The sequence below is a fragment of the Salmo salar genome, chromosome 16, assembly GCF_965601325.2.
Source record: "Salmo salar chromosome 16, fSalSal1, whole genome shotgun sequence".
In the NCBI taxonomy this organism is placed as follows: domain Eukaryota; kingdom Metazoa; phylum Chordata; class Actinopteri; order Salmoniformes; family Salmonidae; genus Salmo; species Salmo salar.
The window spans coordinates 41,084,495-41,104,903 of NC_138306.1; the positions used below are offsets into that span (position 1 = coordinate 41,084,495).

Below are 20,409 nucleotides of genomic sequence, written 5' to 3' on the forward strand. Positions count from 1 at the left end.
AAAGCCATTCTTAGGCACATGATACATTCCAGCCAGCATTAAAACTGAAGACGTTTGACAGCGATAGCAGGAAATAGGAAAAGACTGACATTCTTTTGAAGGAAATGTTAATATTTTATTACACTAACCCTCTACACTGTGTTCTGTTCAAATAAGATTTCACTATTTCCCTATTTCCCCAGCAGTTAGGCTAATCTATATTCCAAGCTCACACTTTCTGTCCTGGCATTTCCTCCTTTGGCATTTCTAATTTTATTTAATTTTCCTGGCCTGCCTTGTCCTGTCTGTCTCTCTTGCCTGCCTCTGCTTCTCTGTGTGCGTCCAATGGCCCCCGCTCTCTCCCTCTCTCTGACGCCCTCTGCTGTGTCGGTTGTGCACCGACAGCCCCCAGAGGACAGGACCTGGGTGTACTCCCCTCTGCACTATGGCAGTGAGTCTAATACCTTGCCGGATGGGGAGGAGAGCAAGACAGTAAGTAGTGAGAATTACACCTCCAGTATCCAGTACAGTGTGTGTATGGGCCGGCCCACCCGTCGTGCCCAGTGAATATGGCCGTGCCAGTTACAACCATTTGGTTCCCTCTCCGCTCACCATGCAACCCCCAACTCTCACTGCATGCTGCTCAGTTGTTTTACTGTGCTGCCTCGGCCTCATACTCTCGGTCTGTAGGCCTGGCTGGCTGGTTGCATGAAGTTTGGTAACTTGGCACAATTCTCCTTCACCTCATGGCTCATGCATCACCATTATCAGATCCCAGACCCGCACAGCTACTGTTGCCAATATCACTCGTTTTTTTCTGAAACAACTGGCCAACATACAGTATAAGCCTGTGCTTTGACATATACAGTAAAAAGCAGTTGGTCAGGTGAATGGCAAATAAGTAAAGCAAATAAATAGCTATTACATTTGATTTGTACAGTTCCTCTCTGAAACGCAATAATGTGTTTTCTTCAAGGAAAATAGGCACGTTTCTCGACATTTACATTGACTTTGAGAAGGGATTGCGTGATGATTATCTTAGCAACCGTGTGATGCAACATGACAACTTGAACGCAATTGGTCGACAGTCTGCTCTGTGGGGTATTATAAGTCTTTTTTTTCATTGGATTCCTATCTCTTTTGTATAATATCTCTGACAACGGAACCATGCAATGCACCCTGGACTAAAGAGGCAGACAAATAGGAAAAATGTGCTAGACCCTCCATTAAATTACACATTTCTCGAGGTAGGAATATCGGAAAAATAGGATCAATGACTTATTCGAGAGAAGATCTCCTCCCGAGGTATGATGCAGCCAGTATTAAAGTATGACATGTATGATAGACGTTTTCGCGATGTAAAAGTCGTTTTCCTATTAACTTCCATTGTAGTGAGAGACTTTATCTCAGTGCTACGTCATACTGGCCAAATATCTGCCTACTTGAATGCCAATAACGCACAAATATAGCCCCCCCCCCAATAAAGGCTTTATTGTAATGGTGAGAGGGTTAGCATGTCTTGGTATGATATTTGTGCATCTAACTTTCTCACTCATCATTCTTCACGATTCATTTAGGACTATCCATACTCATGGTAGCATCCACATTAATGTACAGTCGTGGCCAAAAGTTTTGAGAATGACACAAATATTAATTTTCACAAAGTCTGCTGCCTCCGTTTGTATGATGGCATTTTGCATATACTCCGGAATGTTATGAAGAGTGATCAGATTAATTGCAATTAATAGCATAGTCCCTCTTTGCCATGCAAATGAACTGAATCCCCCCAAAAACATTTCCACTGCATTTCAGCCCTGCCACAAAAGGACCAGCTGACATCATGTCAGTGATTCTCTCGTTAACACAGGTGTGAGTGTTGACGAGGACAAGGCTGGAGATCACTCTGTCATGCTGATTGAGTTCGAATAACAGACTAGAAGCTTCAAAAGGAGGGTGGTGCTTGGAATCATTGTTCTTCCTCTGTCAACCATGGTTACCTGCAAGGAAACACGTGCCATCATTATTGCTTTGCACAAAAAGGGCTTCACGGGCAAGGATATTGCTGGCAGTAAGATTGCACCTAAATCAACCATTTATCGGATCATCAACAACTTCAAGGAGAGCGGTTCAATTGTTGTGAAGAAGGCTTCAGGGCGCCCAAGAAAGTCCAGCAAGCGCCAGGACCGTCTCCAAAAGTTGATTCAGCTGCGGGATTGGGGCACCACCAGTACAGAGCTTGCTCAGGAATGGCAGCAGGCAGGTGTAAGTGCATCTGCACGCACAGTGAGGCGAAAACTTTTGGAGGATGGCCTGGTGTCAAGAAGGGCAGCAAAGAAGCCACTTCTCTCCAGGAAAAACATCAGGGACAGACTGATATTCTGCAAAAGGTACAGGGATTGGACTGCTGAGGACTGGGTTAAAGTCATTTTCTCTGATGAATCCCCTTTCCGATTGTTTGGGGCATCCGGAAAAAAGCTTGTCCGAAGACAAGATGAGCGCTACCATCAGTCCTGTGTCATGCGAACAGTAAAGCATCCTGAGACCATTCATGTGTGGGGTTGCTTCTCAGCAACTGAAGCAGCAAACTTTGTGGAAATTAATATTTGTGTCATTCTCAAAACTTTTGGCCACGACTGTAGAAGTGTTTAGAAACATTATTTACAATAAAAGTAACTCAAACGACACAATACATTATTTACCATTAATTTCCATTGGGAACAAAATAATCTGAAACAACCAAAACAAACAGCAAATGCCTCCAAGTTTGTAGAACCACATTACATGCTCGGGAATATGGAATCAAATACTACATTTTTGACTACTTTAGTACACATACAGTGCCTTCATAAAATATTCATACCCGTTGACTTATTCCACATTTTATTTTGTTACAACCTGAATTTAAAATAGATTACATGTACATTTTTTTGTCAATGGCCGACACAATACCCCATAATGTCAAAGTGGATTTACAAATAATTTAAAAAACTGAAATGTCTTGAGTCAGTCAATAAGTTCAGGAGTAAAAATGTGAATAACAAGTCACATAAATTGCATGGACTCACTCTGTGTGCAATAATATTGTTTAACATGATTTTTTAATGACTGACTCCTCTCTGTCCCCCACACATTTTTTTTATTTTTTTTTACCTTTATTTAACCAGGCAAGTCAGTTAAGAACAAATTCTTACTTTCAATGACGGCCTAGGAACTTCAGTGGGTTAACTGCCTTGTTCAGGGGCAGAACGACAGATTTTTACCTTGTCAGCCCGGGGATTTGATCTTGCAACCTCTCAGTTACTAGTCCAACGTTCTAACCACTAGGCTACCTGCCACCCAAACCGATGCTGGTACAAACCAATGCTGGTACATACATTTGGAAAGTATTCAGACCCTTTGACTTTTTCCACATTTTGTTACGTTACAGCCTTATTCTTCAAATACGAAATCAAATGCGAAGCATTTACTCAAGATACCGGATCAGGCCCAAATCCCCATCATTCACATGAAGAAAAGACTCCGATACAGGGGACGCAGGTCCAGGTGCCTTGTGGGAATTTGTCAGCGAGTGGGTAACCCGCCTCTACCATCCGTCCTATTGGCCAACGTAGAATCATTGGATAATAAACTGGATGTGCTTCGATCAAGACTATGCTACCAACGGGTCATTATAAACTGTAATATCTTATGTTTCACCGAGTCGTGGCTGAATGACGACATGGATAATATACAGCTGGCTGGGTTTTCTGTGCATCGGCAGGACAGAACAGCTGCCTCCGGTAAGACAAGGGGTGGTGGTCTGTGTCTATGTGTCAGTAACAGCTGGAGTGCAAAATCTAATATTAAGGAAGTCTCGAGGTTTTGCTCGCCTGAAGTAGAGTGCCAGCATCGGTTTGCGGTGGTAAATAGACAGCTACGAAGAATATAGATGAACTCTCTTGGTAGATGGTGTGGTCTACAGCTTATCATGAGATACTCTACCTCAGGCGAGCAAAACCTCATCTCATGATAAGCTGTAGACCACACTATCTACCAAGAGAGTTCATCTATATTTTTCGTAGCTGTCTATTTACCACCACAAACTGATGCTGGTACTAAGACCGCACTCAACGAGCTGCGGTCTTAATCAAACAAGAAAATGCTCATCCAGAGGCGGCTCTCCTAGTGGCCTGGGACTTTAATGCAGGGAAACTTAAATCCGTTTTACCTCATTTCTACTAACATGTTACATGTGCAACCAGAGAAAAAATTACTTTAGATCACCTTTCCTCCACACACAGTGTGTCTGACCATAATTCTATCCTCCTGATTCCTGCTTACAAGCAAAAACTAAAGCAGGAAGTACCAGTGACTCACTCAATACGGAAGTGGTCAGATGATGCAGATGCTAAGCTGCAGGACTGTTTTGCTAGCACAGACTGGAATATGTTCTGGGACTCATCCCATGGCAATGAGGAGTATACCACATCAGTCACCGGCTTCATCAATAAGTGCATCGATGACGTTGTCCCCACAGTGACTGTATGTACATACCCCAACCAGAAGCCATGGATTACAGGCAACATCCACACTGAGCTAAAGGGTAGAGCTGCCGCTTTCAAGAAGCAGAACTCTAACGAACCATCAAACAGGCAAAGCGTAAAGACAGGACTAAGATTAAATCCTACTACACCGACTCGGACGCACGTCGGATGTGGCAGGGCTTGCAAACTATTACAGACTACAAAGAGAAGCCCAGCCACGAGCTGCCCAGTGACACAAGCCTACCAGACGAGCTAAATGACTTCTATGCGCGCTTCGAGGCAAGCCACACTAAAGCATACATGAGAGCACCAGCTGTTCCCGACGACTGGGTGATCACGCTTGCCATAGCCGATGTGAGTAAGACATTTAAACAGGTCAACATTCACAACGCCGACAGATTACCAGGACGTGTACTTCGAGCATGTGCTGACCAACTAACATGTGTCTTCAGTGACATTTTAAACCTGTCCCCGGCCGAGTTTGTAATACCTACATGTTTCAAGCAGACCACCATAGTCCCTGTGCCCATGAACACCAAGGCAACATGCCTAAATGACTACCGACCCATAGCACTCATGTCTGTAGCCATGAAGTGCTTTGAAACGCTGGTCATGGCTCACATCAACACCATCATCCCAGAAACCCTAGACCTATTCCAATTTTCATACTGCCCCAACAGATCCACAGATGACGCAATCTCTATTGCACTCCACGCTGCCCTTTCCCACCTGGACAAAAGGAACACGTACGTGAGAATGCTGTGCATTGACTACAGCTCAGCATTCAACACCATAGTACTCTCAAAGCTCATCACAAAGCTAAGGACCCTGGGACTAAACACCTCCCTCTGCAACTGGATCCTGGACTTCCTGATGGGCCGCCCCAGGTGGTAAGGGTTGGCAACAACACATGCGGATCCTCATTGCCATGCTGATCCTCAACACAGGGGCCCCTCAGGGGTGCGTGCTTAGTCCCCTCCTGTACTCCCTGTTCACCCATGACTGCGTGGCCAAGCACGACTCCAACACCATCATTCAGTTTGCCGACGACACAACGGTGGTAGGCCTGATCACCGACAACGATGAGACAACCTATGGGGAGGAGGTCAGAGACCTGGCAGTGTGGTGCCAGGATAACAACCTCTCCCTCAACGTGATCAAGACAAAGGAGATGATCGTGGACTACAGGAAAAGGAGGGCAGAGCATGTCCCAATTCACATCGACAGGGTTGTAGTGGAGCAGGTTGAGAGCTTCAAGTTCCTTGGTGTCCACATCACCAACAAACTATCATGGTCCAAACACACCAAGTTTTGAGGAGGGCACAGTTTGGGGACAGTTTTGAGGAGGGCACGGCAAAGTCTATTCCCCCTCAGAAAACTAAAAATATTTGGCATGGGTCCTCAGATCCTCAAAAGGTTCTTCAGCTGCAACATCGAGAGCATCCTGACTGGTTGCATCACTGCCTGGTACTGCAACTGCTCGGCCTCCGACCGCAAGGCACTACAGAGGATAGTGCGTACGGCACAGTACATCACTAGGGCTAAGCTGCCTGCCATCCAGGACCTCTACATCAGGCGGTGTCAGAGGAAGGCCCTAAAAATTGTCAAAGACCCCACCCACCCCAGTCATAGACTGTTCTCTCTACTACCGCATGGCAAGCGGTACCGGAGCGCTAAGTCTATGACCAAAAGGCTTCTCAACAGTTTTTACCCCCAAGCCATAAGACTCCTGAACAGGTAATCAAATGGCTACCCGGACTATTTGCATTGTTCCCCCATCCCCCCCCCACACCCCTCTTTTACGCTGCTGCTGCTCTCTGTTTATCATATATGCATAGTCACTTTAACTATACATTCATGTAAATACTACCTCAATTAGACAGACTAACCGGTGCCCCCGCACGTTGGCTACCCGGACTATCTGCATTGTGTCCTGCCACCCACCAACCCCTCTTTTACGCTACTGCTACTCTCTGTTTAGCATATGCATAGTCACTTTAGCCATAACTACATGTACATACGACCTCAATTAGTCCGACTAACCAGTGCCTGTATATAGCCTCACTACTGTTATAGCCTCGCTACTGTATGTAGCCTCACTACTGTATATAGCCTCACTACTGTATATAGTCTCGCTACTGTATATAGCCTCGCTACTGTATATAGCCTCACTACTGTATATAGTCTCGCTACTGTATATAGCCTCGCTACTGTATATAGCCTCACTACTGTTATTATTCACTGTCTTTTTACTGTTGTTTTTTATTTCCTTACTTATCTATTGTTCACCTAATACCTATTTTTTACTTAATAATTGCATTGTTGGTTAGTGCTGTATTCGGCGCACATGACAAATACACTTTTATTTGATTTGATTTTAGTCCTGGGTATTTTAAGAAATCTAAGCTGCAGTAGTAGTAGAAGCTCAGAGCTGTAGCAGGCTGGCTGACTGACCCTCCGTCCAAGTCCACTGCACTGGTTTACGGCAAGGAGGAAGTAGCTGTGAATGGAGTTGTCACTTCCACCCCTGGCCCATTATTTCCCATGGAGAAGACACACACACACAACTGTCACTTCCACCTCACCATGAGACAGGAGCTGCCAGCAGAATAAGTGGAAGCAGAGACTGTGGGACATGGCATTACAGTGCCTAGTGGAAGGAGACTGTCTCTTGGGGTTTGTCTCAACATAGATGAATACAAAATGTAAAAACAGTCATGAAAATGTTTTGTTGAGCGGATCTTCATGAGGAAAAATACTACTTTTCTCTCTTTCTACCCTCTATTTATGTGTTTATGTCCTCCCTTGCCTGCCTTATGAATTATTGATATATACCTTTGATAAATAAATGTACTTTGATAAGGGTTCCCAGTTATACAGTGTTGTGGGGGAATTAATAGAATTTATTTGACACTATTGACATGAATATGTGCCAAATATTTACAACCTCTATTCTCCTTACAATTTCTCTCTCTCGCTCTCTCTCTCTCTTTCTCCCCCCCCCCCCCCCCCTTCCACCAACAGTAAACACTCCTCCATAGAGCTGAGAGGAGAATGACTGTGGAGAGAGGAGCCATCAGATTGATCCCCAGGCCTTTGAGTGGCAGGCAGCAGAATGATTCCAGTCCAGACCTGTATTTTAAACCATGGATACGAAATACTGGGAGGAAACCCCCCCTAGACTTCCCGTTATCATTGTGTTGATGATATGATCTATTCCTCTCCTTTCACCCCCACCTCAACCAAAAATGACCCTACCATAAGAAAAACAGGACCTGAAATGGCTAGGCTACGTCTAGCATGCCCCATGAGAACAGGGGCGTTGAGTCGTCTCTGTTACTCGCCACAGATTCCCAACGGTTGATTAAGTCAAATGGTCACATGTATTTAATTGATATCATGTTAATTTATATTGTTTGCTTTTTCTTTGTTTTTAGTTTAGTTTCTTTATTTTCTGAACTTTTTTCACAATTTTTTTATGTATTTCCATAAACAGAAAGATTATCGCTAGACTGTGTTTCACAAAACATGATTTTGTGCATTTGTAGAAGCCTACTGTATTATTTTACAGGTTTCTTTTTTAGTTGTCAAGTATTTATTTTCACATTTCTATCACAGTATTGCTACAATTCCCATATACTCCTGCTGAATGCACCTGTCATGAGTCTCCAAGCTTCAAAACCAGATCACTGCAACACTAACTAATGTTGAGACATTGTCTATCATTTCAGAATCCTACATCATTACAATGTCTTCCAGGACCACCCAACAACAACAAAAACATTTTCCAAGCATAATGAGTTATTGAGATCTCTTAATATGAAATGAAATGCCAACAGTTAAGCAATCAAACTTTGGCACTGAAGTTTAGCTCTGCTGGACATCGGTAGTAGCCAGACTAGTAGGCTAACTCAAAGTCCTCCTGACTTCAGAGTCTGGAAAGGCTATTTTGACGTCGGGACGACGCGGCGATAAGGAAGGGGATGTGCTTGTTTTGCTGATTGGTTCTCTTCTGTGTTTTTCTCATTCCAACACCCACATGGACAGCCATTCACAGCTCTCCAATACAACTGTTGAATTTTCAAATCCAAACCACTTGAGGTCTCAACCTCCCCAGAAAAAAAAGAGGAGAAAAAAAAGTTTGAGAGAACCAATCAAAGTTCAGTACATTCAGGAGCACATTTCTGCACAAATACTGCATTTACAATGGCCTCCTTTCCAGACCAGTGTGCCACAGCTCTCCCTTGCTGTGAGTCACTTGAGTCGGGTCAGCCAGGCTAGTGACCTTAGGCTAATGGATTGGATTACTTAGGACAAATAACAATATCATATCATGGCCAGAATGAATTCATACTTCTGTTATTTAGTAAGCGTTAATCAGAAAGGGAATTCAGGCTGCTTTGACAGCACTTTATGTATTAACCATCATTAGATGTGAAAGTGACGTCTTTATCACAATGATCTGGCATAGGATTCACGTTTTTTAGTCTTTATGTGGATTACATGTTTTAAGATTTAAGTTACATTTTAAACAGTTTTATTGCTCTTTTTCTGTTTCACACTTGGCTGTTTAAATTAAAGTTGGTGTGTTTGTATGTCTGTGTGTGAGGCAAGGTGTCAGAACTTGTAAAATATTTATGATGTGCAGTGGCCAGTTGTTAATGTCATTAAGAGACCATAGCAGCAATATTTTCTACAGTGCAGTAGTTGTAAAGTTACTTTTAATTGCCTTATATAGAAATTTAAATTAAAATATTGATTTGATTTTTCATTGTAGTGCTGTTGTATTTATTAATTTCAAGTATTTGTTCAATACCGTGGTTGTGCTCCTGAGAATGTGTATATAGGATTATAAATACATATATAAAGATATAAATATATTTTCAATTTGAATTGGAGAAATTTAATTTTTATTTGATTTAATTTTTTGCTGCCGGCAAGAAAAGATTAAGAGCAACACATGAATTACTGTACCATATGTTATAATGAGTTAACAAAATGCAGCTCTATTTATGGTGTATAAATCACTGCTGTCTCTGTATGATACCTGTAACTGAAGAGTTTTACTGTACATGCAAATCAGTAGGGGTTCTTCCAACAGTTTAGCTGTATTTGTGTATGTGTTTTCAAATCGCTGTGTGCCCTCACTTAGGGAGAGTCCTTTACAGAGACGGCATGATTTAAAAATGAATATGCATATCAGAAATATGTACAGTGCGTTGGGAAAGTATTCAGACCCTTTGACTCCACTTTTTGTTACGTTACAGCCATATTCTAAAATATATTTTTTTAAATGTATCCCTCAATCTACACACAATACCCCATAATGACAAAGAAAAAACAAGTTTTTAGACATTTTTGCAAATGTATAAAAAAAAATGAACTATCACATTTACATAAATATTCAGACCCTTTACTCAGTACTTTGTTGAAGCCCCTTTGGCAGTGATTATAGCATTGAGTCGTCTTAGGTATGACGCTACAAGCTTGGCACACCTGTATTTGGTGAGTTCATCCCGTTCTTCTCTGCAGATCCTCTCAAGCTCTGTCAGGTTGGATGGGGAGCGTCGCTGCACAGCTATTTTCAGGTCTCTCCAAAGATATTAAATCGGGTTCAAGTCCGAGCTCTGGCTGGGCCACTCAAGGACATTCAGAGACTTGTCCCGAAGCCACTCCTGTGTTGTCTTGGCTGTGTGCTTAGGGTTGTCCTGTTTGAAGGTGAACCTTCGCCCCAGTCTGAAGTCCTGAGCGCTCTGGAGCAGGTTTTCATCAAGGATCTCTCTATACTTTGCTCCGTTCATCTTTCCCTCAATCCTGACTAGTCTCCCAGTCCATGCCACTGAAAAACATCCCCACAGCATGATACTGCCACCACCATGCTTCACTGTAGGGATGGTGCCAGGTTTCCTCCAGATGTGACACTTGGCATTCAGACCAAAGAGTTCAATCTTGGATTCATCAGACCAGAGAATCTTGTTTCTCATGGTCTGAGAGTCCTTTAGGTCCCTTTCGGCAAACTCCAAGCGGGCTGTTATGTGCCTTTTACTGAGGAATGACTTCTGTCTGGCCTGATTGGTGGAGGGCTGCAGAGATAGTTGTCCTTCTGGATGGTTCTCCCATCTCCACAGAGGAACTCTAGAGCTCTGTCAAAGTAACCATCGGGTTCTTGGTCACCTCCCTGGCGGCCAGCTGTATGAAGAGTCTTGGTGGATCCAAACTTCTTCCATTTAAGATTTATTTTTGGTACCCTTCCCCAGATCTGTGCCTTAACACAATCCTGTCTCGGAGCTCTATGGACAATTCCTTCGACCTCATGGCTTGGTTTTTGCTCTGACATGCACTGTCAACTGTGGGACCTTCTATAGACAGGTGTGTGCCTTTCGAAATCATGTTCAATAAATTGAATTTACCACAGGTGGACTCCAATCAAGTTGTAGAAACATCTCAAGGATGATCAATGAAACAGGATGAACCTGAGCTCAATTTTGAACAAAGGGTCTGAATACTTGTGTAAATAAGTTATTTCTGTTTATTTTTAATATATTTGCTAAAATGTCGAAACCTGTTTTTGCTTTGTCATTATGGGGTATTGTGTGTAGATTGATGAGGAAATACAATCAATTTTAGAATAAGGCTGTAACGTAACAAAATGTGGAAAATGTTAAGGGGACTGAATACCTTCCGAATGCACTGTATATCTGTGTATATTAATCTATTTATACGTGTGTGTGTGTGTGTGTGTGTGTGTGTGTGTGTGTGTGTGTGTGTGTGTGTGTGTGTGTGTGTGTGTGTGTGTGTGTGTGTGTGTGTGTGTGTGTGTTTGGACTCAATAAAGCAGTTACATGTCTATGAAATAGAGTATTTGCCCATGTTTCCAAAGTTGTGTGTGTCTGTGTACTTTCATGTCTATATAGCTGATGTTGGCAAGCAGGGAATTCCCTCCATGTGTCTCTCGTGCTACTGTTCAGCGTATGCTGTGAAAAACAATCTTCATTGTGATGTGCTTGATTTTTGTGTGGCCTTTTCCCCTTAGCTTGCAATAAAGCACCCAGAAGATACATTTTAAGAGAAGCATATTGACCTGCTTAGTATAGAATTCAATCTTTTCAACTGGTGAGAATAGCAACATGATGTTCAAGGCACAGTACTCAAGAATATCTTCGATTTATGACATCTTATCTGAAGCAATACTGGTGAATGAGGGAGGTGAAGAACATTTTTCATAACAACACTCAGGAAAATGTTACTTTAATTGGTCCTCATCACTACAGAAAAGTTTCTGAGGTTACCAGTGAGTCATTTGTCAACTGAGCTGATTATTATGCTAAACCACAAATGAAGTTCATTACTAGACTGGTGTTTACACTTTTAAGTAGGAGGCCTACAGCTATAACAATACAATGGAATAGTAGGAAAGTGTTTAAATATGTTATGCAATCATGGTTTTATTATGTCAAAATTATGAGGTTCTTATGAAATATTTTGACATGTATTGATCCTTAATTTCTCTGTTCTAATGAAATGTAATGCATGTTCTCAAAAGCTGTTTGCACTGTTACCTGCCCATATTGTGGCTATATAATCTTTATTTTGATTGTCTTTTTAAATTGAATTTTCTCATTGGTATTTTGCTTGAATGTTTTACATAAGAGAAAATATGCCCTGTGACAGTGCCATTTCATTAAAACATTGAGCTATATATCTGAGACCAGTGACATTAAAATGTATTGTCAAATGTCTGTAAGAACCAGTAAGAAAATGTATGCATTCAGTACTGTAAATCGCTCTGGATAAGAGCGTCTGATAAATTACAAAAATGTAACTAAAATAAACGGTCAAAGCGCTGGGAGGATTCAATTGTATGTCCTTCTCTTAATTTATATGTCAATAAAAAGGTGCAAAAAAACAAATAAAGTAAAACAAAATATTTTTTTAAACGAACACCAACATGTCTATTTATGTCAATGCATTCACTACTGTAAATCGCTCTGGATAAGAGCGTCTGATAAATTACAAAAATGTAACTAAAATAAACGGTCAAAGTGCTGGGATGATTCAATTGTATGTCCTTCTCTTAATTTACATTTCAATAAAAAAACGAATACCAACGTGTCTATTTATGTCACTGAGACGTTCTCATGATCAAAGTGGCAGAGCCAGAGGTCTGGAAGCAACGAATGGAACGCTGGAATCGTACGTCAGGTTTCCTTGGAGAACAACAGAGCTACGTTTTATAAGGTTAGCTAGCTAATGATATTTTATGATTCATAGGACTAGCACATTTAATAATGAAATCTAGCACATCCATAATTTGTCTAAATATTATAATTAGAAGTCTGATTTTTTTTATCTATAGCTATAGTGACATGATGGACAACGGAGACTTCACTAAAACTCTCCCCACATGGGAGGACCTGTCTTGCAAGGTTTGTTGTCCTCTCATGTTCATTAGCAAGTATTTTTATTTTATATATCTTATTTAACTGTCTGGTTTGTTCCAGGGTCTTGGAGACAAAATGTCAAATGAAGGCAATAGTAGATGCTCAAGTCCAGCATCTGGAGTTCTTAGTGATGAGAGAAATCAACCCAGTGGTAAGACAAACACTGTCTTGATTTGGGCCTTTCTTTTGGAGACAAATTCCTATTTTTCTTTTTTATAAAATGTTAAGGGTGTAATTCATTCTTATTTTCTAGAATGCTACAATGTTATAATAAGACAGCTTCATGATGAAATAGACAGGTCCAAAATGTCATACAAAGAAGTTGAAGCCATGGTCCTTGCCCATATGAAGGTGCAGTATGATAATGATTGATGATGCATAGTTGCAAATCACTGTTTAAATTGTTTTTATGGTTTTCTTTTAGTATCCAGTAGTTGGCCATTGCTCTGTGATCTGCTGTGGGAATCTGCCTGAAAAACAAAAGCGTGTTATGTTTTATGTTCTCAGCTTATTTTGGATCAAATTCGTTCAGATGCATGTAAATTGGTGACTAAGTCATCACCATTGGAGGATAGCTGTCACAGGAAAGACCAGCAGGACAAACACATTATCTTTACATACCCCCTCCCTCCAAGTGTTCCTTTTGAAATTAGCGTTTACCAAAAACTGGGTAGGTACTGAAGTGTTTCCCTTTTTGATTTAGGACTGTGGTTTTTGATGGTGTTTTAATTTACTTTATTTAACCTTTATTTAACTAGGCAAGTCAGTTTAGAACAAATTGTTATTTACAATGACGGCCTACCCTGGCCAAACCCTAACCCGGATGACGCTGGGCCAATTGTGCGCCGCCCTATGATGTAAGGCTATAGGACAAGGTTCCCCAGCTGGCAGCGTGGTTTTATTTGGCCAGCCAAGTTTTCTGAGCAAAATAAGAAATTGTTGGACATAAAAGACTGTAAAAAAACACCAGGAAATCAGCTTTAAAAACAAAATGTGTCCCGCAGTTGAATCTAGTTGATGATCCCTGCTCTAGGATAATATTCATAGTCATATGTGACCATCCTGTATTTATTCTCTGTGCTGTGTTTGACTGAAGGATGACGTGCAGAGCTACCTGATCTCATCCGACCGTACATTCCTACTCTCTGAGAACGATGCCATAAAATTGGAGCTCAGAGATACCAAGAGCCGACAAGAGACTTTGATCAAGAGCCTCCACCTGTCCCTCCATTCTGCTGAGCAGGAGAACAAGAGCTCCAAGCTCACATTCCAGCAGAACCTCAGGCTGTCTGAGGACAAGGTACACTTTGAGGGACAGGTCCTGTATTTGCAGCACAATCTCATGGGCTCCAATGAGAGGACTCAGAGTGTGCAGAAAATCCTCTGGGTCTCTAACAAGAGGCTCCAGTCCCTTCAGCAAGACCTGGAGGAGTCTGAGAAGAGAGGCCAAAGTCTGCAGAAAATCCTTGGGAACTCCCAAGAGAGGACCCAGTCTCTGCAACAGAACCTGGCTTCCTTTGAGAAGAACACCCAGACCCTCAGCCAGAACCTTAGCGCTTCAGAAAAGAAAGTTGAGTTCCTTCAGCACAATAACTGGAAGTCTGAGGAAAAGGTCTCTCTCCTGCAGCAGAGCCTGAAGTTTTCAGAGGAGAAGGTCTTATCCCTCCAACACAACCAGGGGGCCTCAGAGAGAGCCCAGTCCCTACAGCAGAGCCTCAACTCCTCAGAGGAAAATCTCCAGTCAACAAAACATTGGCTCAAGGCTACAGATGAGAAGGCTAAAGTCCTGAAGGAGGCTCTCAGATCTTTAGAGGAGAAGACCCAGTCCTTACAGGAGGCCCTGGGGGTCAGTGAGAGGCGGATCAGGGCAGCCAAGGCCCAGCAGCAGTCTGGAGAAATGCAAAGATGAGACGGAGGAGAGGATCAAGGGTTTCTGAGGAGAAGCACCACAGCATAGTGCCGGACCTGCAGATGGGTCTTCAGAGTGCCAGGGAGAAAGTGGAGATTCTGCAGGATGCACTGGACAAGACTGAGTCTGGGCATGTGAGAGGTGGGGAAGCTTCAACAGAAACTGAACAGAGCTACAAAGAAATTGTCTTCAACAGAGCAAGAGCAGCACAGCCAGAGTGAGTGAATAATGTTGAAGATTATATCAGATGTTTCCCTTTCACTGTATAATCCTGGTTTCATGTTGGCTTTGTTAGTTGTTGCCTTGAACACTCAATTGCTGGAGGAGCAGTCAAAGGCAAACAAGGAGCTTGAGAGATCCGTTAGATATGAGAAAGAGCTGCAAGACACTATCAAGGATCTCAGGTTAAAATAAACACACACACACTTTCCTTTATTGATACAAATAAAAACAGATTAAAACAATGAAAATACAACAGTGACCCTAGCCAATGATAAAAAATAAAAAATATGTACATTTATTTAACTAGGCAAGTCAGTTAAGAAAAGATTCTTATTTTCAATGACGGCCTAGGAACAGTGGGTTAACTGCCTTGTTCAGGGGCAGAACGACAGATTTTTACCTTGTCCGCTCAGGGATTCAATCTCGCAACCTTTCGGTTACAAGTCCAATGCTCCAACGACTAGGCTACCTGCCGCCCCTGATTGTACATGATATAACTCCCTTATATCCCCTCTCTCTCCACTCTGACAGAAAGAAGCTGAGAACACAAATTGAGGAGAGGGAGTTTGCCCTGAATAGCCTGAGGATGCGTCAGAAGGACCTGGCAGATGTACAGCGCCACCTAAAGGCAGACCTTCTGAGGTGCAGACTGGTCTGTGGCCTGGAGAAGGGACTGCAGTACTTCACCCCCCACATGGGTGGCCTGAAGGAGGGGTTCTTCAACCTGAGAACCAAACGGCACTCTGTCCTGGAGAAGGAGGCTGGGAGAGATGACCAGAGGAGGCAAGACTGGATGCAGGTGTTAGACAAGAGCAAGGAATAGGAGAAAAAGGCAGAAAAACTGGTGAGACTCATCCTTTTGTTTTATTGTAAATCATGTACAATTGATGACCAGTACACATTGGTATATTTTGCTCACGGCACTGTTACTCAGACTAAAAATGATCAATGTTCAATGTATTGCTACTAGTCTTGTTAGGCTCCCTTAGCTGCAGTAGACCGTTCTCATGAAGAAGCACAGCTGAGGTTTCACAAAACACAAGCAACAGAGCATTTATGCATCATTATTACAATAGACTGAGTTGTTGGCTTTATGTTCCTCTTTTCTGCAGTTGGACAGTTTAGATTCTCTGCAGAGTCACTAGCTGCTGGAAGAAGAAGGTGATGAGAGGGACCAATATAGAGCAGTAGCATGGAGAAGTGGAGCATCACCCTCCCCTCATTCCCCTTCTGCTGTGACGATGCCTCAGAGGAACCTCTCTACGAGACCTGCTTCTCCATATCCCAATGGATAATCTAATCAGCATCTTGGCATAGATTTCATAATTTAGCCCAGATCTTTTATTTTCATGTATGTATTGTTTTGTGTTCTTTTATTCACAGGCAATATGTAGGCTGGGAGAAAAAGCTTGGGCCTAGTGCCCATTGTGGGTTGAAGGATTCTGAAGGCATGCAGCATTTACTAACAGTCCAAAAAAGACTGAAGAACCTCCAGTCAGGTAAAAAGCAATCATGTAAAGCTATCACAAAGAAAATAGTACGTAGATGTCCATTGACCATCTTTGTAGAAAGGCCCTGAAAAACAATGGAACTTTTTAATAGGACAACATTTCACCAAATTATAAAAGAGACTATTGAGTTACAAATAGGAATATTTTACTAATTGTATGGCATCATATCCTGTTGTTGTTTTGCTTTCTGCCTTTGACACAATCAAAGCTTAGAGCCTTCATTATGACAGAAGTAGGCCAATATTTCCCCTTTCTTGTTCTGTTTTTTGTTCGACCAAATTATTTGATTAATAATGTTAGACTAGCTATGAACTGAACTCTTCACTAAATTGTAAGTTATGAATTTGTTTGTTTCTCTTAGTTGAATTCCAGAAGAATATCAAGGGTTTACTTCGGACGTCATAGCAACAGCAGCTAAAATATTTGGGACCACTGAATTACTGTACAACTGAGGGAAATCCCATAATTTTTAAGTACCTGAGAATATGAGAATTGTTAAAATAATCAGAATGATTTCATGGCAAATAAATAATTGATTCGAGTCCATTTTTGTTAGTTTGTATTTTCAATAATAAGCTCTCCTTCATAAACCATCAAATGGGAGAAATACTCACATGGTGGAAAAGATTATTGCTCAATCCACATTTTTTAGAAGGTAGACTTCATAAATACCTATGATGGGAAGCTATCAGATTTTCTCTGATCACGGCCCTACCTATGGCCATTGGTCAATATTAAATGGAGAAGGATATTACTTGTCAATGTATCTATCAATTAACAGAGATACACCTCTAATTGGTCAAAGCAGTTGTCCCTCAGCTCATGTGCATATTCACTTTGGAGGCTGTTTTACTGCCGATCGGAGCAGTGGTTGAGACAGATTTAGGAGGCTCTGTTTGGTAGTAAAGTACTTTCATAAAGTGGGAAATCTTCAAAATGGGAACCCGAGACGACGAATACGACTATCTTTTCAAAGGTAAGACGCGCCCCACATGTGTTGTAGTCAAAGTTTACATGTACATGTTTTCGCAGTAACGTTAGTTGAAGTTGAAAGGAGAGGAAGTCTCCCCAGCTAGCTAACGTTCACGTTAGCCAAACTAGCTAGCTGATAGCCAACTAGGTAACCTGTTAGCTATCAAATAAGCGGTTATCTGCGGCCTAATAGGTAACTTGCTAAACGTCTCATCACTATTTAGTTTACTAGCTAGCTACACTCAGACAATGTGAAGAAAAAGTCACTAAGCTAACTACTTTTAAACGTTTTGTAGATTGTTAGTTTTAATATACTGGAGTGGATAACAAATGGCTAACTAATTAATTAATTAACTAGCTAGCTAATGTAATGTCTGACAATCAGCTGGGATGATGTTAGCCAAAGCCACTGCTGGCACTGTGCTAACTTGGCTATACATTACCACCAGCTAACCAAAGATTGTACAAGAAACTGTCTGCAATGTTAGCTTGGTCACCACTTGTCTGACATGAATAACAATTATGACTGACGACTTCTCTGTCTTAGATATAAAATGTTTTGTCATACAAATAACTTTGCCTAAGTATCAGCACCAATCATCAGGAAAGCTACAAGGAGAAACATACTCAGTAGTTTTGGGCATCATTTAGACATTGTTGAATCTAAACAACTGTATCCTGTACTAGTCACTGCTGAACCCTCATCTTTTCCACTGTGAGAAGGCAGTGCTTATGTTTTTTGTATTTTGTTGCCAGTGGTGCTGATCGGAGACTCTGGTGTGGGGAAGAGTAACCTGCTGTCCCGTTTCACACGGAATGAGTTCAACCTGGAGAGCAAAAGCACCATTGGTGTGGAGTTTGCCACCCGCAGCATTCAGGTGGATGGCAAGACAATAAAGGCCCAGATCTGGGATACAGCTGGACAGGAGCGTTACAGAGCCATCACTTCAGCGTGAGTGGAGGAGGGTGCTTGTCTTCCTGTAACCTGCCCTTTACGGAACCAAAGTATTTGGATAGTGTTGAAACCATCCTGAAAAAATGCTTCTGTCTGAATCGCACAACCTCTGACATCCTGTTCTCCTTGCTCTGTCCCAATCAGGTACTACCGGGGGGCAGTGGGGGCTCTCCTAGTGTATGACATCGCCAAGCATCTGACCTATGAAAATGTGGAGCGCTGGCTGAAGGAGCTCCGGGATCATGCTGATAACAACATCGTTATCATGCTGGTGGGCAACAAGAGTGACCTGCGCCACCTCAGGGCAGTGCCCACAGACGAGGCTTGTGCTTTTGCAGGTAAACAACCACTGCAACAATACCACTGGAGATGACAGCTCACTCTGGGGACAGAGATGGTTAAGAAGCCACCCATGTTTGTCTCAACTCAATCTTTCTATTTTTCTCCCTCAGAGAAGAATACCCTATCATTTATTGAAACATCAGCTTTGGATTCCACTAATGTGGAAGAGGCATTCAAGAATATCCTCACAGGTAAGCGACAGGAGTCACCATACAAGACTATTTACATTAGTTAGTTTCAAGTCAAATTGTGTGATTTCTAACGCATGAATGCAGTGAGTTCTGTATTAGGTCAGTATTTAATGAGTAACGGAAACTTCCTTTTTTTTTTCACAGAAATCCACCGAATCGTATCACAAAAGCAGATAGCTGACAGATCAGCACATGACGAGTCTCCAGGCAACAATGTAGTGGACATCAGTGTCCCCCCCACCACCGATGGGCAAAAAAACAAACTACCGTGCTGTCAAAGCCTGTGACCCTCAATACCACTGTCCCACCTCCACTCCTCACTCTCTTCATCTCTGCTTTTCTCCTGGGTGTTGGGCTGTTGCTCTCTCTTCTTCCATGTGTTTTAGAAGTCTCCTAGAAACTTTGACTTTCTAGATAACATTCCTTTTTCACTTTTCTCGTGTTTGTTGTTTGTCTGTATGCTATCCTCTAACCTCAACTTGTCTTTTACCAAGTGATAGGATTTTTTTCTTTTGGGGGGGGGATTTTGTATTCAGGCTCTGATCATGTGACCCAATCCTATAGAAGGAATGGTGAGGGATCAGATTGTCCTGAGCTTCTGGGTCATATCTAGATAAGCTACAGCTTGTGTCAATTGACATCAAAGGTTGAAATATTTAGCATTTTATCTAACCCTTTTCCTTAAACCTTAACCCAATTCTCCTAACCTGTTATGAAAAGTACATTTTGACAAGCTCTATCCCTTTTAGATAAAACAAGCTTCTGGTTGCTGTCCTCAGTCCCTGTCTTGAGTGTGGCATGAAAGGAGCAAGAACAGGGATGTGGGTAGTGTCAAAGTTTGGCTGATCTGATGCATTTCAGATAATTGTGCAATTTTGTTAAGCCTGTGGTTCACAGATATACCAAAGTGTGGCAGAAATCAATTTCAATCTGAAATAATCTAAAAGGTAAACTTGCAGAGAGGCACATTGGTCAAGATTGGATTTACCAATTGTTTCATGTGCTTTATTTCACTGTTAGCTGTAGCCACTGTTTTCTCTGTCATTAGATTATACTATGACCTGATCCAGTAGTCAGACTACAATTGAAAGCAAAAGTGAATATGAAGGTTGTCCTGCCGATCATTTCAATGGAACTCGCCATGTAAACTAATTCTGAATGACTAACATCTTTAAATCCCAACACTTAGCTTGGTTTGTTTGGGTGGGGGGTTCTAATAAAACATTGCAATATCTAGGGTGGAGGATGCTCTCATTGCTTCTCTCTAGTCAAACCAGGAAGGTGTCAAATTGAGTTGACAGTGGAATTTATGAAAAGGTTGCCTTTGTATGGTTGGCTATAATGCGTTATCTAGCCTTTCTAGT

General features: G+C 41.9%; 3 protein-coding genes across 4 annotated transcripts in view; all 3 read left to right on the forward strand.

The window, feature by feature from the left end:
• Nucleotides 1–12,548, forward strand: part of LOC106573576 (phosphatidylinositol 4-phosphate 5-kinase type-1 gamma) — a 79,476-nt gene extending 66,928 nt beyond the window's left edge. The window contains exons 17-18 of one of the 2 annotated variants that reach the window (XM_014148728.3): nt 385–471; nt 7,527–12,548. In XM_014148728.3, coding sequence (XP_014004203.1) covers nt 385–471; nt 7,527–7,529 — 90 coding nt within the window. In that variant the 3' untranslated portion in view covers nt 7,530–12,548. The remainder of the gene's footprint in view (nt 1–384; nt 472–7,526) is intronic. The other variant, XM_014148730.3, reaches the window with a different exon arrangement.
• A 1,386-nt stretch (nt 12,549–13,934) lies between these two features.
• Nucleotides 13,935–17,152, forward strand: LOC123727826 (uncharacterized). The gene is made up of 5 exons (XM_045697239.2): nt 13,935–13,946; nt 14,040–15,069; nt 15,606–15,918; nt 16,187–16,573; nt 16,947–17,152. Exons 1-2 carry the CDS (start codon nt 13,935–13,937, stop codon nt 14,850–14,852), a joined length of 825 nt encoding a protein of 274 aa, XP_045553195.2. The 3' UTR covers nt 14,853–15,069; nt 15,606–15,918; nt 16,187–16,573; nt 16,947–17,152.
• A 241-nt stretch (nt 17,153–17,393) lies between these two features.
• On the forward strand, nt 17,394–19,612 carry LOC106573575 (ras-related protein Rab-11B). The gene is made up of 5 exons (XM_014148726.3): nt 17,394–17,561; nt 18,314–18,509; nt 18,657–18,850; nt 18,965–19,045; nt 19,190–19,612. Exons 1-5 carry the CDS (start codon nt 17,522–17,524, stop codon nt 19,330–19,332), a joined length of 654 nt encoding a protein of 217 aa, XP_014004201.1. The 5' UTR covers nt 17,394–17,521; the 3' UTR covers nt 19,333–19,612.
• Nucleotides 19,613–20,409: the final 797 nt, after the last annotated feature.